This window comes from Choloepus didactylus, chromosome 8 (genome assembly GCF_015220235.1).
Source record: "Choloepus didactylus isolate mChoDid1 chromosome 8, mChoDid1.pri, whole genome shotgun sequence".
Lineage (NCBI taxonomy): Eukaryota > Metazoa > Chordata > Mammalia > Pilosa > Megalonychidae > Choloepus > Choloepus didactylus.
In genome coordinates, this window is record NC_051314.1 from 130,490,036 (window position 1) to 130,511,370 (window position 21,335).

The following is a 21,335-nucleotide window of genomic DNA, read 5'->3' on the forward strand; positions in this document are numbered from 1 at the left end:
AAGGACTGCTGATAAAAAGGAACAAATTAAGCAAATATTTCAGGTGATATCTTACACTGTTCTGTATATTGAAGGAGGAGGGTGACTTTTCTCAATTCTGAATGGTTAGAAAGTTTTCTTTTTTATCAAGAGATAGTTTAATGTTATCCTAATACATTTGTAACTTAAGCTTTTAAGAGGCAAGTGCTGACAACGTTTTAAGAGCTGGAAGATTGAACCAGATAATTTGTATTATGATTCACTGTTTTTTGTCAGCAGATTAGTTGGTTGACTCTACACTGGGCAGAACATAAATACATAGAACTCAAAGTAAAAGTCAGAGTTCATAAAATGCGTGCATGTGTTTTTGTTGCTTTTTGGTTCCAATAAGGCAGCATGTATTAAAAATATATTTATCTCATATCAACTCTTGATGTGCCCTTGCAGAGTCACAGTTGTTAACTTTTTTGTACACTACTGAAGATTGCACAAAAGTGGTATTGTTTTTGTTTTGTTTAAGAGAACACGTAATTTTATATAACCCTGGAAGAATCTTAAATGGGTATACATTAGATGCTTAAGTAGTACTTCTGTGTAATACAGAGAAATGTGCCACTGTCCCATGACAAAAAGCGTTAATATGGCACTTCTGCCTAAGGCAGTGAGTTATGAAAGCAAGACTGTTTCTAGAGCCAGTGGATTGCTATCTGGAGGAAGGTAGTGACGGTTTGTGTCCTTAACTAACTTTAGTTTTGTTTTGTGTAAGACATTGGCCCAATTTATCTATCTTAGCATTCTTTTCTATATTTTTAAACATCATTCAGAATAGGTCCTCAATACTTTGCCTTAACAGGTCAGTATAGGGCTGGAATAGGACCCATGAGGGCTAAATCAAGGAGTAAAGAAAAGGGATGGAGGATCATTGAGCTCTAAGTTGATCACTTCTCTGTTGAAGTGTATGAACTAATAGGAAATAAGATGAAATCTTTTATGGTATTAAAACATTTTCTTATACTTTGTTCTGTCCAGTGCTTAGAATCATGTTTTAGAATACTCTAGACCACCTTTTTTTATTAAAAACATTTTAAGTTATGAAGAATTTATTGAGTTCTCTCTCATCTCTTAGGACGAGAAACTAAGGGTTTAACGAAAATATCAAAAATTATAGTCGTCTGTTTATATTAAGCCTATTCCTATTATTATATGTCCCAGATGACTTTTCTCTACATCACTTTCAGGGTAACTGGATTTCATATTCATTTTATACCTTTTTACTTCATCATCTTTTAATACATATTCCCTATATATTCCTGCTGCTTCTTGGAAAATTCAGAAAAGGTCTCTCCTAGGTATATTGATAAACTGGGCTTCTTGATGGTGGCTGGCCAGTGAAATTATAATCTTATGTTACTGTTTTCACCTTTTGAAATTATTTGGTATCTAAGTGGGTAGCAGTAAGCATTCTTAATCTTTTAATACCAGCAGCTGGGCTGGTAAGGTGTGTCTCGGTTTTATTGGCTTCCTTGGCACCCACTGTACATTTTTTTTTTTTTTTAAGGCGGCTGTGGCATCTGAATATGTTGTGTATTGGTATGGAATTTTCTGTACCTGAATCTTGAGAAAGCAGCATAACCTAGTAGATCTGAGGTTATATAACACACAATTATTTGTTTTGCTGTTACAACATCGTATCTCTTTTTTCCAACTAATATTCCTATTTTTGAAGTCATGAATGAATATATGTTTGCATAGATAAGTTTATTTATTATTAAGGATAAGTATTCTTACTGTAATAAATCATGATTGACATCATGAAAGCAGGGTCATTGTGGATCTGGGTTTTTATTTTTCAAGAGAATTCTTCACTTGCTTTTAACTGTAAGCTTTATTTGATTGCCTTTGAACTCAAAGTTGGCCTTAGGTCAGCAAATTTAATAATTCACAGAGAGCTTTTGGCCTAGATATCACATTTGATTCTAGATAGGTAAGTTAAGTTGGGCAGGTTTATTCCCATTTGCTAGATGGAGAATCTGGAGCACAGAACTGTTTCTACTCCAATCCACACTGAACTCAAGTCTTCTACCGTTAAATCCTTTCATCTTTCCAATATGCCTGTGCTAGACTGAAACAGAAGAGTATTTTAATATAATAATTGTATATCTGCTTTTTTTTTCTTTTTATTGAGATATATTCACATACCATGCAGTCATACAAAACAAATCATACATTCGATTGTTCACAGTACCATTACGTAGTTGTACATTCATCACCTTAATCAATCCCTGACACCTTCATTAGCACACACACAAAAATAATAATAATAATTAAAGTGAAAAAGAGCAATTGAAGTAAAAAAGAACACTGGGTACCTTTGTCTGTCTGTTTGTTTGTTTCCTTCCCCTATTTTTCTACTCATCCATCCATAAACTAGACAAAGTGGAGTGTGGTCCTTATGGTTTTCCCAATCCCATTGTCACCCCTCATAAGCTACATTTTTATACAATTGTCTTCGAGATTCATGGGTTCTGGGTTGTAGTTTGATAGTTTCAGGTATCCACCACCAGCTACCCCAATTCTTTAGAACCTAAAAAGGGTTGTCTAAAGTGTGCATAAGAGTGCCCACCAGAGTGACCTCTCGGCTCCTTTTGGAATCTCTCTGCTGCTGAAGCTTATTTCATTTCCTTTCACATCCCCCTTTTGGTCAAGAAGATGTTCTCCGTCCCACGATGCCAGGTCTAGATTCCTCCCCTGGAGTCATATTCCACGTTGCCAGGGAGATTCACTCCCCTGGGTGTCTGATCCCATGTAGGGGGGACGGCAGTGATTTCACCTTTCAAGTTGGCTTAGCTAGAGAGAGAGGGCCACATCTGAGCAACAAAGAGGCATTCAGGAGGAGGCTCTTAGGCACAATTATAGGGAGGCCTAGCCTCTCGTTTTATCTGCTTTTATGTTTAGTTTTAATGTCAGTAATCTGAACACATTGCTCTCGTATTTATGAGCCTATGGAAGAAGGAACTTTTTCCCTCATCGCATCTATATACTCTTTAAGGACTTTTCTGTAACATTGGAATGTCTTTTATATGCACAACCTACTATGTATGAATGTCCAGGTTTACTTAGGAAGGGACTCTCTGATAATTTTCTGCCAATAGTGAATGTTCTACAAACTTAATATATAGTATTTTACATAGTTCTTGCCATAATTTTTATAAATACCATTTTAAGCTTTACTTTATGCCATTGTACATTTTGAAAACTAAAAACAAATATACTTTTAGACCTCTGGGTCCGCTTGCAATATGGGGTAAGCAGCGGGGGTGAGAGCACTCGGGGACCGGCCGGGGAGGCCGGGCTTGCTTCCTGGAGCGAGAATGGGAGTCCACGGAAAAACCCCTACTTCTCATAGCCGGTGTGCGCTGCCGGCCGGCCCATGGACCCGGGGAAGGCCAATGTGTGCGAATCCCGGCCCCGCGGGCTTTCAGGGCTCATGGGATGCTGATCCTCTTCAAGAGAAGCTTCTGGGAGCGCTCAGAGTATATGGGGACCATATGCCCGTCCGAGGTGCAGCTCGACCGGGGAGAGGCCCATGCCGGAGGTGGGAATTCGGTGTGTGTTTATTAAATTTACGTGAACGTGACAGCAGGAGCTGGACTTAGGTCTGCGGACTCTGGAGTGAGAAAGACCCGAGTAAATTCCGGGTCTGTCATTTGTGACCGAGTAAATTCCAGGTCTGACGACCAGTGATCAGCTGAACCATTACAGTTCTCCGCATTCTCCCAAGAGCTGCAGAAAATGAAGCAATCTCAGGCATCAGTGTCATTCAAGGACGTGGCTGTGGAGTTCACCCAAGAGGAGTGGAAGCTACTGGGCCCTGCTCAGAGGACCCTGTACAGAGATGTGTTGCTGGAGAACTACAGCCACCTCGTCTCAGTGGGGTACTGCTTTACAAAACCAGAGCTCATCTTCATGTTGGAACAAGAAGAAAACCCGTGGTTATTAGAGGAAGGATTTCTAAACAGGAGCTACACAGAGCAAAGTTACTAGAAACTTTTTTTACTGAGCTGTGTCAGGGTTTCCCAGGACCACCCTAAAATTGATGATTCATGAGGAAGACTCAACGGGACTCCAAATACAGTCATAGTTATGGCCACGATTTATCAGCAAAGGAAAAGGCATGTGAGTTGAAGTCCACAGTAAACTAGGCAGAAGCTTCCAAGAGTCCTCTACAAGTAGATTCACAGGCCATGCTTAATTACTGCATAATAAGTTGCAACAGCATGTGTGAAATGTTGTTACCAGTGGACACTCATCAGAGATTCAGGCCCCAGGGTTTTTTGGCAGGGTCTGGTCATATGGACACCCTCTGTCTAGCATCAGCCAAAATTCTACATTCCCACAAGGAAAGAAGGCCTTCAGCATGAAGCACATTGTTTATTCAAATAGTTTTGGTACGGAGAGCCACTCTTATCAGTTCTGGGAATGTTGGGAACCCTCCTGAAATTTAAGTTCCTAGATGCCAACCAAGGGCCAATACATCAAGTTGGCCTTTCTAAGGATATTTGTCTCAAGCCTGGTATATTCTCTACCCCCAAATTTGCAAACACACAGTATAACATAAAGTAGGACAAACATATCTGCCGTATCAACTAAGGGAAATGGATTAAAGTCACTTACTAGTAACACTATCAGATTGCATCAAAGAGATATACCTGTAACATGATTTGTGAAGTTTGAAATACACTTGCTTTATTATTAAGCCAGTAAGCACAGAAATAATTCAGGGTTTATTTATCTAACTTCTACTTAAGGTTCAGTTCAGGTCAAAAAACAGGTAAGAAGGACACTTTGTTAAAGCTAAAGAAGACAATTTAAAAGGAGATGTTAAGTCTTGAGTAACTCTGCACCAAATAAATTATCATAAAGATTCACAAATCAAAAAACTGCAAGAAATAAAGAGAAATATAAACCTATTAGAAAGCTTAGACCCTAAAAAACACTGATTTTGTTCCAGAGCCAGTAGACAACAACTGATAATCTTGAATAGTGCTTGACAAACTATGGCCTTCAAGTAAAATCCTGCTTGTTGCCTATTTTGTTAAAGGAAGATTTATTGAAACAGCCACATGCATTCATTTATGTGTTTGCACTGTAAAGCAGAGTTGAATACTTGCAACAAAGCCACATGACCAGAAAAGCCAAAAACATTTACTGTCTGGAGCTTTAGATAACAAAGTTTGAGGGCTACTGCTCTCAAAGTTATACATGGCATACTTTCTAAAATGAGGAATATTTGTCTATCAAAGCTTTGTACTCTTGAAACAAAGAATAAAACTTTCTTTACATGACACTAGAACATTCACAAAATATAAAAGTATTTTAGGCAAATGTCAATAAATTCCAGAAAGTGGGAATGCTATTGTTCAATGAAACATGAATATGAGAAAAATTAAAATGTCTCTATCTTGGAAATCAATAATGAATATATAAATATATATCTTTTAAGAACCTTTTTTATCAGAGAGCATATCAAAATCAAAGATGCACAGTATCCAAAAATAAAAATGAAAAACAATGAGACAAGAGCCTTCTGCGAAAAATAAATCAGAGCTTAGAAGAACATTTTTAGTTTCACATCTCATTTTTAAAAGTAAGAATGTTTTAAAAGAAGAGTAAGCAGACGATTGATGTAATTAAGATACACTGATGGTATAAAATATAAGATCAAAAGTGGGTCTCAGAATAAAAACATGTAATAAAATAGCTATCATCACCAATAAGAAATAACTATGTAGATACAATTCAAGTTTTTTGTTTTATCCTGATGACTACCAAATTATTAGAAGATGCCATTCATTAAAAGGTAAACCATCATTTAAGGTACGACCAAGAGAAGCTCCTGTCCATTTCACTATGAACATGCCATCAGTTTTAAGATACAACTTGATTTTGGTGATCCTAGTTGGTTTAAAATTCATGTGTCTCAGATAAACATGAGTTGTCTCCATGTATCCGTTGTTTAAAAACAGGCAGAATACAGGATACAGTCAAAAGCTACTCCAGGTTTTAAATAAATGGTGCTTAAATTTGTGGGATGATACAAGAGGACTTTTTTTTTTTTTTTAATTGTTTAACGTTTTGGAAAAATAGCTCCAAAGGGCATCTCGATTTTCAGTAGTGCCAAAGTTGGAATGTGGGATAACTAGAGAAAGAATATGAATGTAAGATTATTGTTGTAAATGATCTATTTAGTGGGGTCTGTCGAGACTAAAGCAAAAAATACTGTGGAGCAGTGGAACAGTAGCTAGAACATGTAATAAGCATGCAGTTAATGTAAAAATTTCTTTTCCAGAATCCTGTCTCTTAAATCTTTTTATATGTTGGTACCTAAGTCAGTGGATTCAAGGCCTGCATATGTTTTTAGCATAGGCCTGACACATTGTTGCATGGGACATGGGTAGTTGCAGGGTGATAGCAGTAATATATACAAAAGAAATTTATGATAAATAAATGTAAAAGATACTTGTGAACTTTCTGGGAGCAGATTGAAATATGCTTCTTAATGTTTTTGCAGTCGTTAATAACTATCTCTATTGAAAAGTAGATGGAAAGCCAAATTAAAGATTGGAGAGGATGAAAACTGGTTTCGGGAAAATGAATTGGTAAAGTGATAGGAGAACAGTTGAGATGTGATGGTTAAAAGAGGTTCATTGAACACCTCTGATATAATAGATGAAGGTACCTGATTTAATACAGCCAGGATAGAGTAGTGAATCCAGTTCAGCTGGGAAAATGACTTGTACACATCAGTTTTTCACCTCCGCTTACACGTTTGTGTTCCCTCAAGGAACACTACAGGTTAGAATGAAGGCATGGTCTACAATGTGAGGAAATTGGAAATTTATGTTGATTTTGATGTGTAGAAAGGAACAAAGGAAATTCTAAAGGAAGCATGTACACTAATTTTGAGAATTATAGTTTAAGATGCCAAATTCATATGATACTCATTTCTACATTCCTCTCCCTTTTTTACTACATAAAGTTGTTTTTGTATTATATTTTTAAAAATAAAAAGGAATAGGGTGGGAGGGGGGTGATTTGGGTTTTCTTTACTTTTATTTTTTATTCTTATTTTCACTTTTTCTGGTACAAGGAAAATGTTCAAAAATAGATGGGGATGATGAATGCACAACTATATGATGGTACTGTGAACGAAATGATTGTACACTTTGGGTGATTGTATGGTATGTGAATATATCTCAAGAAAATTGAATTAAAAATTAATAAAAAGGAATATGGGGAATAAAAAAACAAAAAAAAAAAACCAAAAAAAAACAAATATAAAACAAAATCTCTAGCTTCTCTACTACCAGAGAAATTTTAGAGTGCACCATCTGTTTTTTTCTTAAACTAGTTCCTTTTTTTTAAACTCTGGGTTTGAAATACCAGCTTGTTCATTTAAATCAGTATTTTGCCTCAGCAGCATTATTTTCTTATTTTAGTTAGAAGTATTAGTGGATGATGAAGGTAGGTTGGGAAAACTTAACTGGATTTGGAAATTATTAGAAATGAACCTTTTAAATACATAGATTTAACTTTAGTGTCAGCACTAGTATACAATTCCTTGCTGTAGAAAGTTAGGTCTAAAGGTAGAATGCTCCAAATCAGGGCTTTTGAATACCATAGCAAGTAATTGATGAGAACTATCCAACCACACCTCTGGTATTTAAAAGACTTGCATAGTGCTAACCATTTATTTCATTTTGAACTGTGGGAGAATAGGTGCATTTCTATGACTTATAAATTATTATCACTAATTTTGTTTTAATATATCTTTGTCAGTGAGAACTCTAGATGATTAGTATTTATATATATTGGGTAACTTCTTTTTTTCTGGTCGCTTCCCCTTAGACTCTACTCTCTGTGTTTTATGTATTTATATACTTGTGGTACAACTTGGACATTGTTACCAGTGTAGCTACTTCAACTCTTAATCTATATGGTCACTTAGATGAGGTGGCAATAGATAGAGATATTTCTGCCCTAACTCTCAGATATTAGTCTTTTGTTGTTCTCATATCTTATGTATATTTTCCACATATTGCTGAAAATATTTTCAAAGAATGTATACTTCATGAAGATAATAAAAACCATCCCTGTGATTTATGTGATAGTGTTTAGTATTACATATAATAGTGATAATAGGTTTTCTGCTGAAATTATTTGGAAAGTTTGTCTTTCAGTGGAGGCGGATATATAGCTTTTTACTTGTTTTTTATATACAAGACAGTCTACTCTTCACTTATCACACCAAACCCATCCAAATCCTTAACTCCTTCCATACTTTTTGAATTTGTTAAAGAGTACTATAATAACATGATGCCTGCCAAATTAAGCATGTGGATTCATGCCTAAACATGGGTTTAGTGTTCAAAATAATGAAATGTTGTGTTGATTAATGTGTTAGGGAGCAAGGTTGAACAAAAGATGTGTTCTAACCAATTAGAACATTTGGCCTTCTTTTTAGCCAATAACTTCCTTTACCTGAAACACAGCTGAATATTTTAATACCAGCCTAGATTTGTTCATAGCCATATAGAGAGGGCATGGAAGTAAGTGACCCCACTTGCTGTTTCCTTGTACCACTGCCTAACTCTGACCCTACATGGACCAGCCCTTGCAGGCAAATCAGAAGAAAGCCAGAATTGTAAGATGGCAACTTAGTAGAATGTTAAGAGGAAATTTAAGAATCAGATTTCAAAAGCCTTGCCTTCATTAATGTATTTCTATTGTTTTAATGGCTTTTCAGGGGGTAAAGCCAGCCAGTTTTGACAAAGTAGCAATTCCTGAAGTGAAGGAAATTATCGAAGGCTGCATACGGCAAAACAAAGATGAAAGGTAAGTTGCCTCTTTTGACCTGAATGTTGCTTGAACAAAAACCTAAAGTGTAGTGTGCTCTGAGTACAACAACACTCTAAGATATATTTAATGCTTTACTTGTGATTAGTTTCTCCATTTATGCCATGTAACATTTTTTTAAAGTAGGGATCTGTCCATTGAGGTTATTCAGATTTGACATACTGTAATGTTATAAAAATGTGGCTCAGTAGAATGTAAGTAAACCAGAACCACATTAAGCATAGCTGCTACATTCAATAAGAACTGCTTACTTAACAACATCAGCATGATTTATAAAATTCAGTGAGGTTCAGTCTCTCTCTAATGCACCTGATCTGTTTGTTAGTCCTTTGCTCATTGAAATCTAAAAAAGTGAAATAAAATCTTGGCTCTTTAAAATCAACTGAACTATACAGGTCTTGATTTGCTGTCATTATGCCAGAATTGAAGAAGAGCAAAACATCAAAATTATTTTGATTAAAAAGAGAAGACTTTGCCCAAGGCTTAGGAGGAGATGTGGCTTAGTCATTTGTACTAACGGAAGGACTTTTCTCAAAAGAGTGGCAAGTATCTGATCTGCCATATAGCTGATTCATCATCCTTTAGGCTTGGCAAAGATCCATTGCCTGTTTTGGAAAAGAATCTACCTTCACCAACCCCCCTACCCCCCAAAAAGAAAAAGTAGACTAGCTAGTAAGTACAAATATAAATTGTAAGTTGAGCGTAATCTACCCCCTGAAGAATGTGAGCGATCAGGTCTATTAACCAAATTAAAGAATTCCATATCTCCACTTCTCCAGTGTCATACTCTTTTCATAGAATTGTTGTTTGGAAGAGCTTAACATCATGATCTTAAGGCTTTTTAGTAGAAACTTAGTTTGAGTTTCTGTTTTCATATACACTGATTAAAAAGGAGAGTCCTTAATCTCTGTAAGACTTTTTTCACTATAAACAAAGAATATTTGTTTCCAGTCTTAGAATATATTACTCTTTCTTTTCTGGAGGTAACAGTTTACTAGATTCCTGGTATTTTGAGACTGTTTATCTGAAGAAGATGGTTCCTGAATCAGACTTTCGGTTGCCTTGTATGCAAATTGTTAATTAAGAGAATTTAATCGGGCAATTGAAGGTTACTGTAGAAAAAGGTACTAAATTAGAAATCAAAAGATTTATTTTCTAGTCTTGATTCCACCATTTACAACTTTTATAACTATGAGCAGGATTCTCAACCACCATAAGCTTCATTTTCTAATAAGCAGGAAATTATATCTCAATTGGCTATTGGTCAAGGATCAGATAATATCATATGTATAAGGATTTTTTGTTAACTGTAAAGCACTATATAAATGATGGTGTGGTATTTTGAAGCTGTGATATTCTATGCATTACTTCATTGTAGCTATAAGATTAGATCATTAACTGATATGAGATTAGATCATTGGATTAAAACATTTTCACTGTCAGTTCTTACTCATAAATAAGATTAAATTATGATTTTTTTGTAACCTGAGAGTAAAATTCTGTAATCAATGCAGGAATGAGTTATAATGTTTCTTTTATTTTTCTTTTCACAGTGATTTTTTAATCTTTCAAGCATAATAATGATCAACTACTCTCAAATTTTCTTTGCAATCTAATGAAGTTTTGTTTTGATTTTATTTCTTTGCTTTTCCCTCTGTTTGGAAGATATGCCATCAAAGACCTTTTGAACCATGCCTTCTTCCAGGAGGAAACAGGGGTACGGGTAGAATTAGCAGAAGAAGATGATGGAGAAAAGATAGCCATTAAATTATGGCTACGGATTGAAGATATTAAGAAATTAAAGGGAAAGTACAAAGACAATGAAGCTATTGAGTTTTCCTTTGACTTGGAGAGAGATGTGCCAGAAGATGTTGCTCAAGAAATGGTAAATTAACCAGCAATTTCAAAATTGATATAGATTGATATGGAAAGACATCTATGACATTGTTGAACAAAGTAGCAGTTTATGAAAATGTGAATGACATATCTCATTCATATAAAATTTCAATGATTCCTGGCCCCAGTTATTATATCTTTTGTTTGGATTGCTTGCGATTTTTCCATTAACTTCTTTCTTTACATTTTTTTGGTATTGTTTTTATAATGAGTGCTGGATTTTATATTCATTTTTTAAAGTTATTTTTATTTGAGGAAAAGATATTTATATAGGTATAGATTAGATAGATATAGATACAGATATCTAGATATATAGTACTAAAATGCATTCTGAAGTCATTTTACAAGTATACAGTTGAGCAACTCCTAATTTGTATAAACCTCTTTGGTCAGAATGACAAGTCATTAATGCCTATAAATAGCCATTAGTTCATAAGTTGTTTATACTTTGAAGGGAGTTTTCAAGATCAATTATTAGTAAACTGCCTTTGGGATATTGTTACAAAGTATGTAGAAAAGATCGCTTTTCAAAAGGGAAGCCCTTCACCAGTTTTAGTTATGGAAGGGAGACTTGGTTTTGTGTACTGTTTGAGGTGGGATAGTGTGTGTTTTTTGTTTGTTTGTTTTTCAGACCTTCATATAATTACCACAATTGTTTTATCTGGCTGAGTTTTTGCCTAATGAAAGGAAGGAAAAGGCGGCACACAGGTTAATGTTAATGGTTAGATATGAGAGGGAAATAGAGTGAATAGAATTGAATGCCTTACTTGGATAAGGAACTGTGATTCTAAGTGTCCCTTGTTTTACTGTTTGTTGGAAGGAATGAAGGTACACCCACCTGAATTTCTATAGAGATGGTAGAGAAATGCATAATGCAGACATCTGTAATTTCACAGTTTGGTTATGACCAATTTTGAGAGAGCTCTTTCCCCTCCTCTCTACTTTTCTCCATAGGCTTTTTTCTTTTATTTTAGGTTTGTTTTCTTTTGCTATCATACTGCTCCCTAATGCACCCTCTTGTCCTATAGGTGGAGTCTGGGTATGTCTGTGAAGGCGATCACAAGACCATGGCTAAAGCCATCAAAGACAGAGTGTCATTAATTAAGAGAAAACGAGAGCAGCGGCAGTTGGTAAGGGAGGAACAAGAGAAAAGAAAGCAAGAAGAGAAGAATCTCAAACAGCAGATAGAACAACAAGCAAGTGCTTCCCAGGCAGGAATCAAGCAGCTCCCCTCTACTACTAGCACTGGGGTACCTACTGCCTCCACCACTTCAGCTTCAGTTTCTACGCAAGTAGAACCTGAAGAACCTGAGGCAGATCAACACCAACAACTACAGTACCAGCAACCTAGTATATCTGTGTTATGTAAGTTTTTGGGGAACTGGGAAAATATGCCAATGATGTTCCCAGTTGACTTTTTTCTTGTTCAGCATTTTCTACTGGCCTCTTGATTTTGAATGATGAATCCAAAGGTATGATAAGAAGTTTGAAATGGGTGCAATCTTGCTTTTCTTTTTATTCTTATGCCAATGACTAAAAGTATAAAAGGATAAGACAGTGAGGAAATATGATTGGAATATAAAATAATTTAACATATTCCACCATCTGGAAGGTTCCAACTTACAGGTTTCTACTTTTCACAATTGCTCAAAATAAAATATAATTAATAATGAAAAATGAAGAAGCCTATCTTAGCTACTTAAAATTGAACCCATTGATCTGGTTTAGCTCTTTTAGCAAAGCTGAATAATATATAAACTAAAAGTAATGATACCACACATTATCGATTGAATAATTTGTTTAATACTGAAGACTCACTGGTCTCCATATTTATGACTTTGAAAGCTATATCAGACTTAAGACTGGCAAAGTTCCATTTCCTTTCCCTTATACCCTTCAGGTAATGAGATTCTGTGGTAGCCAGGGAATTTTTTTTTAAAGCATGAAATCTTTTTTCTCCATATAGCTCCCTCATTCATATGGCTAGTGTTTGTTTTCTTTATTTAGTTCACATCTGTACAAAGAAAATTATTAACCTTAAATGTATGGGTCTGAAATGGGGAAATGTGAACCTCCTTTTTGTGATTTATTTTTCTCTCTCTCTCTTTCTCCCTTTCTTTTTTTTTTTTTTTTTTTTTTTTTTTTTTTTTTGTGATTCATGTCTCCTTCAGCTGACGGGACAGTTGACAGTGGTCAGGGATCTTCTGTGTTCACAGAATCCCGAGTAAGCAGCCAACAAACAGTTTCATATGGTTCCCAACATGAGCAGGCACAGTCTACTGGCACAATCCCAGGGCATACAGCTTCTGTTGTCCAAGCACAGTCTCAACCCCATGGGGTATATCCACCCTCAAGTGTGGTAAGTAAATGCATAAGAGAGTGTAAGACTCTATGAGAACCAATAGATAATTTGCTAATTCATATTCTTCCTACTGTCCAAATAACAGCATAAGTCTGCAGTAGAAATTATAAATAGTGTATTTCTAAAGGAAATAGGTTAATTATTACAGAGTATAATTGGAGCACTTGAGACAGGGTAAGATATACACATATTAATGCATAAGAATTAGCTCAACTTCCTATGTGAAGGCACCTATGTACAAGATTTAGACTGATCTGCATTCGATTAAAGTTAATGCTCCATGTAGCACTTAGAGTTGAAACTGAAACAGCATAAGCTGAACATACCAGTGGTTTGGGGTTTGGGGGAGAAGAGGGGTTTTCAAAAGCTTAAGTTCATTAAAATAATTACTCAGTATTTTCTATAAGATTTCTTATTGTATAAACACAGGTAAGATCTTTAAACTATTACAGAATGCTGCATGTGAGTGCTCTAGAGTGAAGGAATCCTTTATTTGTATGACCGTTTAATTTAGCGCTTGTGTTTAATCATCAGTTGCTATGCGTGTTCCTGCCTTAAAGTCTGTGTTAGATACAAGTTCCTTCCCAGTATATGTTCATTTGCTTTTTCCCTTTATTTGGTATCCGTTTTATTACCGATTTATTTTCAGAATCAATTTATGGGGATTATATCCTGAAATATTTTATTATACATTATTACCCTGTGTTTCTTTTGTTGACATTCCAAGTGGTCTTCAGAGGAAAATAAAATATGTCATCTACCTCAGAAAGATAGAGAATAATTGTTCGCTGTGTAACCTTGTTTAGTGAGATCTTTAAGCAGCCAGATTTTCCCTTTTAGAAAGCTTTTAATCTGAACTTTTGTAGAACTTGTGCTCAATCATTAAATGAAAGTCTTTCTCTGTTAAGAAAATACTTCTGTTTGGAAAATACTTCTGCTTGCCTCTAGGCTTTTATCCTATAGCTTGGAATAAAAGATGCTTATTTGTTTCAGGAGTCCATTCATCAGTCCTGATTTGGCTAGGTCTTGAGATGAATGGTCACAAGGAAAATTACTATTAGACTAAGTTTTTAATAGTCAAGTTTCTAATCTTTAAAAAAATTAGATAGGCTAGAAGAACTTTACAAAGACTGTGTAAAAAATGCTTTGCTGTTCTCTGACAAATATTACTTGTCAGCATTTCTTGTTAATTCCTCCTTTTGTTCTAATTGATTTTTTCCCATCAGAATAACGAGATTTTTTTGAAAACTATCTTTAATCTCTTGGATTCACCCATCACAGGATTATGAAGAAACATTAGATCTCTATTTTAGAAAAGAAAATGGAATGATATTTTTGAAGATATTAAGTATTTGAGCCACAAACATAGCTATATAGTTATGGGAGCTCTAAAAGCAGACTGCTTCTTGCCTTTTAACAATAGTATTCTGTGGAAGTATGAAGAATTACTAAATGTTGAGAATTTTTTTGAATTTTATAATTTTTTTAATACCCTCTCTTATTCCAGAAAGAACTTACAGTAATATATAAATTAAGTAGAATAAAAAAAGTAAGACTAAATGGGAAACATGGATAGAGAAAAATGGAGCCAGGAATGAAACTAATACAATACTTAAAACACTTGCTACTGGTAGGCCACAAATGAAAACATTCTGTGCAGCCAGTTTTGAAAAAGTAATTAGTTACACCATTCACACTATCTTGAAAGAAATAACAGATTTGCTTAGGATAACTTTACAAGTATTAGACATACTGTTTTTAGTTTTATTAAAGCCTTTCTGCTAAGGTGCCTCAAACTTTATAAACCCAAGTTGAATCTCTCGATATGCATGAAAAAAAATGGTTTTTAAATTTTTCTTTAGAGATTCAAAATAAAGATATTTTCCCACTGACTAATATAGTAAAACTATAGAATTTTTCCAGTAGCCAGCTGGGAATTTCTTATAGAAACCTAAACCTTTTCCTAGGAGATGATGATTTTTTTACCTTTGCAGGAAAAGCTTGTCAAGTGAATAACTAAAATACTGTGAGTCAATAACTTTTTTAGTCTGATGCCTTCTAAAATGGAAATAAAAAGTTTTTTCTGAGGTTTCCAGAACTCCTGCAAAATAATCTAGTCTTAATTTTTCTACTTCTTATAATGTATTTTAAACTAACAGAATTCAGTCTTGTTAATTCTTAATAAATCTGTGGAAAACCAGTAGTCATTGTTTTCCCTGTTGCAACCTTACACCCTTTCTTCCTCATGCATTCAATACCAATGTTTCAGAATTTTTAGAAAGATAATTGATCATTCTTGTGGTAGCACATAGAAAAATATGTGCTTAACCAATGGTGTAGAGAGAATAGTAATCATTTTCCATGTATGCATTGTGGAATATGCCTCTCCTTGAAAAAATTGACTTTGCAAAAATTGGTGGAGAATGGAACATTTCTTTATGTCATCTATGCCCTGTTATCATTGTACATTTGGTTTATTTTGTTTTCAAAGTACTGTGTTTTTCATGTGTATGTTTGTTTTCTGTTTAGCCTCGTCGTGGCCGTAGCATGTCGGTTTGTGTTCCCCATCTTTCTGCTGTTCCCTCTCTGTCCCGCATCTCTCCCAGTGCTCCTTCCACCCCACCACCAGTGCTGTCTGCACCTCTTTCTCCTTCCCTCCTTCGGACTGCCCCTGAGGAAACTTTTGCCGAAAAGCTTTCTAAAGCATTGGAGAGTGTCCTGCCTATGCACTCTGCCTCTCAGCACAAGCACCGACGCTCCAGCCTGCCTTCCCTGTTTGTCAGTACTGTATGTAACCGTAAACTTCCTGACAAATGAAAAATTACTACCATTGAATACATCCAGGCATCAAGAATTTTAATAAAAATGGAATAAAGACAGGACCAAACCTGGGTATATATTATGCTGTTAGTATACCAGTTCTTCCCATGGGAAATTTTTTTGCGAAAAGGCTTTAAGGAGAAAAAAGAAGCAAGGAGGTAATGAGGGAGAAAGTTTATAAAGCCCTAGGCACATTTTACTGTGCCCAGTAAAATGTCCTTTCTTTTATTCTCACTACCTTGCATTTTCATATCCTAGTAAAAGATATGTATATTATTCAATTTTAAACTCATTGTTGGGTTGATCAAACATAACTCTTACCTTTAACAAACATCACCCAAACATACGTTCTCCTCACTTTATTCTAAAGGATCACTAATAAAGGTGGGTGAATCCATTTTTTCCATAACAGTGAAGAATGATTGAGGAGTGAAAGTTGGTTTACATTTGCTAGCTGTTCTAAAATGATGTGACAGCAAATCTAAAGGCCACATAATGTTCCCTCATGACAATATTTTTGAACAGTGTTGGACCTTAACTCTATTGAAATGGGCCTCCATCATATTTAGTATGTATGACATTCTTTGACCCTGTTAATGTCTAAAAGGATCCATTTTTTAAAAGTGTTTTAAGCTCTGTGGGACCTTGCTGCTGCTTTTCCAGATAGAATATATTTAACGTTCCGAGCTTAGCAACCCCTAAATCTTAAGATTTTTATTAGAAGAATGACTAGATATACAAACAGTTTTATGGCTCTGGGATACATCTAGAATAAACAACAATAAAATGGAACATTTCTGATTATATAGTTAGAAATAGAAATATTCTTTTACCAATTGTGAGGAAGTAACATGAGCCACTTTGCTAACTTGATAGAGGTCTTCTCTGTTATTTGAAAGAATGAAACTGATCTGTTTTGAAAAGAGTCTATGAAAGTTAATTATTATAGGGTGCAGTTTGCATTTGGCAAGCTAGGTTTCTAAACTTAGAGTCTTAAATCTAGAATGGCTTCTGTGAACAAAAAGTACTGTTAAATTAAGCCAGCTGTTGTTTTTACCTGATTTAAACAACAAATATTAGAATCTAGTTCGGGGTAGATAGAAGAAAGATGATACTGTCACTAGTTAAGTGTGTTTTTTACTAACCACCAAAAATCTCTTCTGATTTCTAACTTGTAGATATACTATTCGTTGATATGAAAATAACACTTAAGCCTCTGACACAGCACAGGATAGTAACAATATAGAATAAGGGAAGACAGTACTGTAGCTTATAAATTGAAGAACGTTTCTTATGTTATAAAAATAGTTGAGTCCATTTCCTTCCTTAAACTCTTTTGTCTTTTTTCCACTGATGTAATTCTCATTAGATCTTAAGATGAGCATATTAATTTTGGGTAAAAACAGAATAATCACTTAGAAAATTTAATTCTTCCCTTTCCTTGTAGAGAGAAAAGTTAAGTTATGGAAAAGCAGCTTTTATCTAATGCAAAGACTCCCACAGATTGATTATATTGGCCTTGGATGTATTTAATGGATTTTTACTATGCACATAATTTCCAAAAGCATTGTTATCTTTTTTAATTATAAAATTGGTATAACCATTTCATAGGATTACACAAAACTACCCAGTTGTTCATGTCTAATGTAATTTCACATATGAATGTATGAATTACTTGTCTTATTCATGTTGATACAGCCTCAGTCCATGGTGCATCCGTGTGGGGGGACCCCAACATACCCAGAATCACAGATATTTTTCCCAACTATTCATGAACGTCCAGTTTCTTTTTCACCACCTCCCACCTGTCCACCGAAGGTAGCCATTTCCCAGCGGCGTAAGAGCACCTCCTTCCTGGAAGCCCAAACTTGCCACTTCCAACCCCTGCTGAGGACTGTCGGCCAAAATCTTCTTCCACCTGGTGGCAGCCCAACTAACTGGACACCAGAGGCTGTAGTTATGTTGGGTACTACAGCCAATAGAATAACTGGAGAGCCATGTGAGATACAGGTTCATCCTGTGTTTGAACCAACTCAAGTTTTCAGTGACTATAGACCTGGACTAGTACCTCCAGAAGAAGCTCACTATTTTATTCCTCAGGAAGCAGTGTATCTAGCTGGGGTACATTACCAGGCCCCAGTGGCAGAACCGTATGAGGACATTGCGTACAACTCACCAGTACTGTCAAGTCCAATGAAACAGATAACTGAACAGAAGCCAGTACAAGGGGAACCTATCTCAAGTTCTGTCTTTGAATTTCCATCTGGACAGACTTTCCTGCTAGGACACCTTGAGAATTTAAGATTAGATTCTGGACTGAGTCCAGGATCTCCCCTTTCTAGTATTTCTGCACCTATCTCTACAGATGCGACACGTTTGAAATTTCACCCTGTCTTTGTTCCTCATTCTGCACCTGCCGTGTTAACTCATAGCAATGAGGGCAGAAGCAATTGTGTATTTGAGTTTCATGTTCACACGCCAAGCTCCTCTTCAGGAGAAGGATGTGGAGTTTTATCTCATCGTGTTTACCGAAATCAACAGGATACAGTGGACTTGAATCAGGAAGAACTACCTCCTCAGTCAGTTGGATTACGTGGCCGTCTGCAGCCTGTGACTGAAGAACAGAATAATTACCATGTCCCAGAATTGACCGTTTCTATGATAGAGCCTATCAGACAGAACTGGCCAATAGGAAGCCCAGAATATTCCAGTGATTCCTCACAAATTACTTCTTCAGACCCTGGTGATTTTCAGTCACCTCCCCCTACAGGGGGAGCAGCTGTACCATTTGGCTCTGACGTCTCATTACCCTTTATCCATCTGCCTCAGACAGTGTTACAAGAATCCCCACTTTTCTTCTGTTTCCCCCAAGGAACCACATCTCAGCAGGTTTTATCTGCCTCATTTTCTTCAGGAGGATCTGCACTGCATCCACAGGTTATAGGAAAAATTCCACAATTATTTTAAACTACCATACTGTGCACTGTTACATTAAGGTTTCTATCCCTCCTTTCCCTGAATCATGGATTTATGAGGAATGTTGTTAAAATTTATTAATAGAGTTTCCCCATCTTTTGGGAATTAAGAATGCAACATGTGAAGAGCCCTCTAAATTACCTATAGAATGTGCAAACCCTTGAGAAAGAGAACACAAAAACAATGATTTTAGCACTCAACCCTTCAAAATCATTTGCGTCTATCCATAAATGTAGGATATTTTCAACTGGCAGTGAAAATGCAAATGTCTTGTACTGTAAGGTTGACTCAGCATTATTTAGGAATATTAATGCTAAGTGTTTCTTTCTCCTTAGAAACAAACATGATTAGTTAAAAAAATGTAGAAAGAATAACTTTTCTATAAAATGAAAAAGGGAATGCTTTTCTGGAGTATTAAGAATTACTGCACAAAATTTTCATTGGTGTGGAAGAGACTTAAAAGACAGAAAGAAGGAAGCATTTTAGGAATTTGCCTTAAATGAAGATGCCTTTTTAACATTAGGCATCAATCAGAGAAGTTATTATGTACTATATATGTCCAAATAAAGTGTTAATCCACAGAATTAAGGACTAATTCTAATTTTGAGTATTTAGGGTTGAAATCTAGTGGGTGGTGGGGGTTTTTTTTGAGGGGGAGGAGGCGCTGTTTTAAGCATTTATATTATATGCTGCGGGCCTTGTTTTTTTCTCAACAAATTTAAATATATTTACATGTATGAGCACATGCAGTCTACCCAGAAGTGGGCATAATAGAATTTAAGAAGTGGAGAAAGTGTTGACTATTTCATGTTATTTGGATACATATTATCAAATACATACCTCTTAGAAAATCTGTATGTGATAATATGCAATTATGTATTCAAGATACCACTTGGGTCTTTTAAATATTCCACTTTTTTTAATAAAGTATTATTTGTTCTTCTTATGTTCTTCCCTTATCAGGGTCATAAACGACCCCCAAAAATGTACATAAAGTATGAAGTACTTAGTGTAGTACTGAGGAGCAAAAAGACCTAGACACTTGAAATTTGCACTGACAGGCATGTAGCATACATCAGTACTCTAGTTGTCTTAGTTGCTAGTGTAAATCCTAATGCATTGCCAGTGTTTGTTCTTTAAATTTTCCAAAGTAAAATTTCAGATGTCAGAAGACATTGCAGAAAGAATGAATACTTATAGTGGTTAAGCTGCAGTGGATTGTGATGCTCTAAACTGAAGTAGAACAGCAAGGATGTTAGTCTTTTCATTTCCTTAACCTACTTATGGTCCTGCACTTATTTCATACTTTCTCATTGAGCATTATTCTCTTTGTTTTAACTTAGACTTCCTGATAATTGAAATACTCTAGGTCAGGATTTCTCAACCTAAGCACTTTTGGCATTTTGGTGTGAATATTTCAATATTGTGGGGGCTGTTCTGTGTATTGTAGGATGTTTAACAGCATCATTAATCTCTGCCCACTAGATGCCAGTAACACCCTCCTCTCCCTGTTGCGACAACCAGAAATACTTCCAGGAGTTGCCACATGTCCCCAGGAAGGCAAAATTGTACCTGTCTGAGAACCATTGCTCTACATACTTAGCAGTTGATGATGATAACAGATTTTTGACAGTTATGATAAAAGTCATCATGGTACTACAAGAAGTAGCAAAATGAAACAAATTAGCATTGATTTTTATCAAATACCTCTCTTTAACTTAGTTTTGCAGATACAAAATTTTTACATTGATAGTCTTAGCGCTTTTTTCCTGGTTATTATATTTCTGATATTTTATAATGAATCATACTGGTCTAACCAGCTAAAACTCTAGCTTGAGTAACAGTGGTTAGGTTTTAACTGTCATTGGTTTCTGCATGGTATCAGAATATGTTCTGTGATGGAATTGTTCTCTAAACATTTTTTAGAAAAGATGCCTCAGAGGTCTCTCTATTTATACTTTATCAAGATGCTGTTTGATTTTGCTCAAGTGAACCCTCAGGAGTTTAAATATTTATTTCAAAAGCCTGTCTTCTGTACACTACCTTAGGACCTCTCTAATTTGTTGCGTTTACTTCTTTCCTTCAGGCTCAGGGACAGAGCCAGGGTCAGCCAGCCTCAAGTAGTTTAACAGGGGTTCAATCTTCCCAACCCATACAACATCCTCAGCAGGTGAGAACAACTCATTTTCCTGAAAGGAAAATCAGGAAGTGTAACATTTCTTGTGTTCAGTAATATTGTAGAAAAATCTCTTTTGCTTAATGTATTTTTGAACAATCTAATAGATTAGACATACATTCAAATTTAAAAGGATTGTTGTTACTGATAAAAATTCATCTACCTTCTTAAACAGATGATTCTACATGTCATTTAACAACCCAAAGACAG

General features: G+C 35.5%; 2 protein-coding genes across 21 annotated transcripts in view; both read left to right on the forward strand.

The window, feature by feature from the left end:
* WNK1 (WNK lysine deficient protein kinase 1) overlaps positions 1–21,335 on the forward strand; it is a 179,779-nt gene that overhangs the window by 123,362 nt on the left and 35,082 nt on the right. For 16 of the 20 annotated variants that reach the window (XM_037845475.1, XM_037845476.1, XM_037845477.1 and 13 more), the window contains 5 exons: positions 8,786–8,874; positions 10,561–10,780; positions 11,820–12,156; positions 12,963–13,150; positions 21,036–21,119. In XM_037845475.1, coding sequence (XP_037701403.1) covers positions 8,786–8,874; positions 10,561–10,780; positions 11,820–12,156; positions 12,963–13,150; positions 21,036–21,119 — 918 coding nt within the window. Of the gene's footprint in view, positions 1–8,785; positions 8,875–10,560; positions 10,781–11,819; positions 12,157–12,962; positions 13,151–15,682; positions 15,941–17,671; positions 18,911–21,035; positions 21,120–21,335 lie in introns of all 20 variants that reach the window. The other 4 variants (XM_037845478.1, XM_037845491.1, XM_037845496.1 and 1 more) reach the window with 3 other exon arrangements.
* LOC119541472 (zinc finger protein 782-like) lies at positions 2,801–7,015 on the forward strand. The gene has a single exon (XM_037845503.1). It carries the CDS (start codon positions 3,772–3,774, stop codon positions 4,021–4,023), a length of 252 nt encoding a protein of 83 aa, XP_037701431.1. The 5' UTR covers positions 2,801–3,771; the 3' UTR covers positions 4,024–7,015.

Coding starts and splice junctions, on each gene's coding strand:
- LOC119541472 (XM_037845503.1), top strand. CDS start 3,772: ATGAAGCAATCTCAGGCATCAGTGTCATTCAAGGACGTGGCTGTGGAG.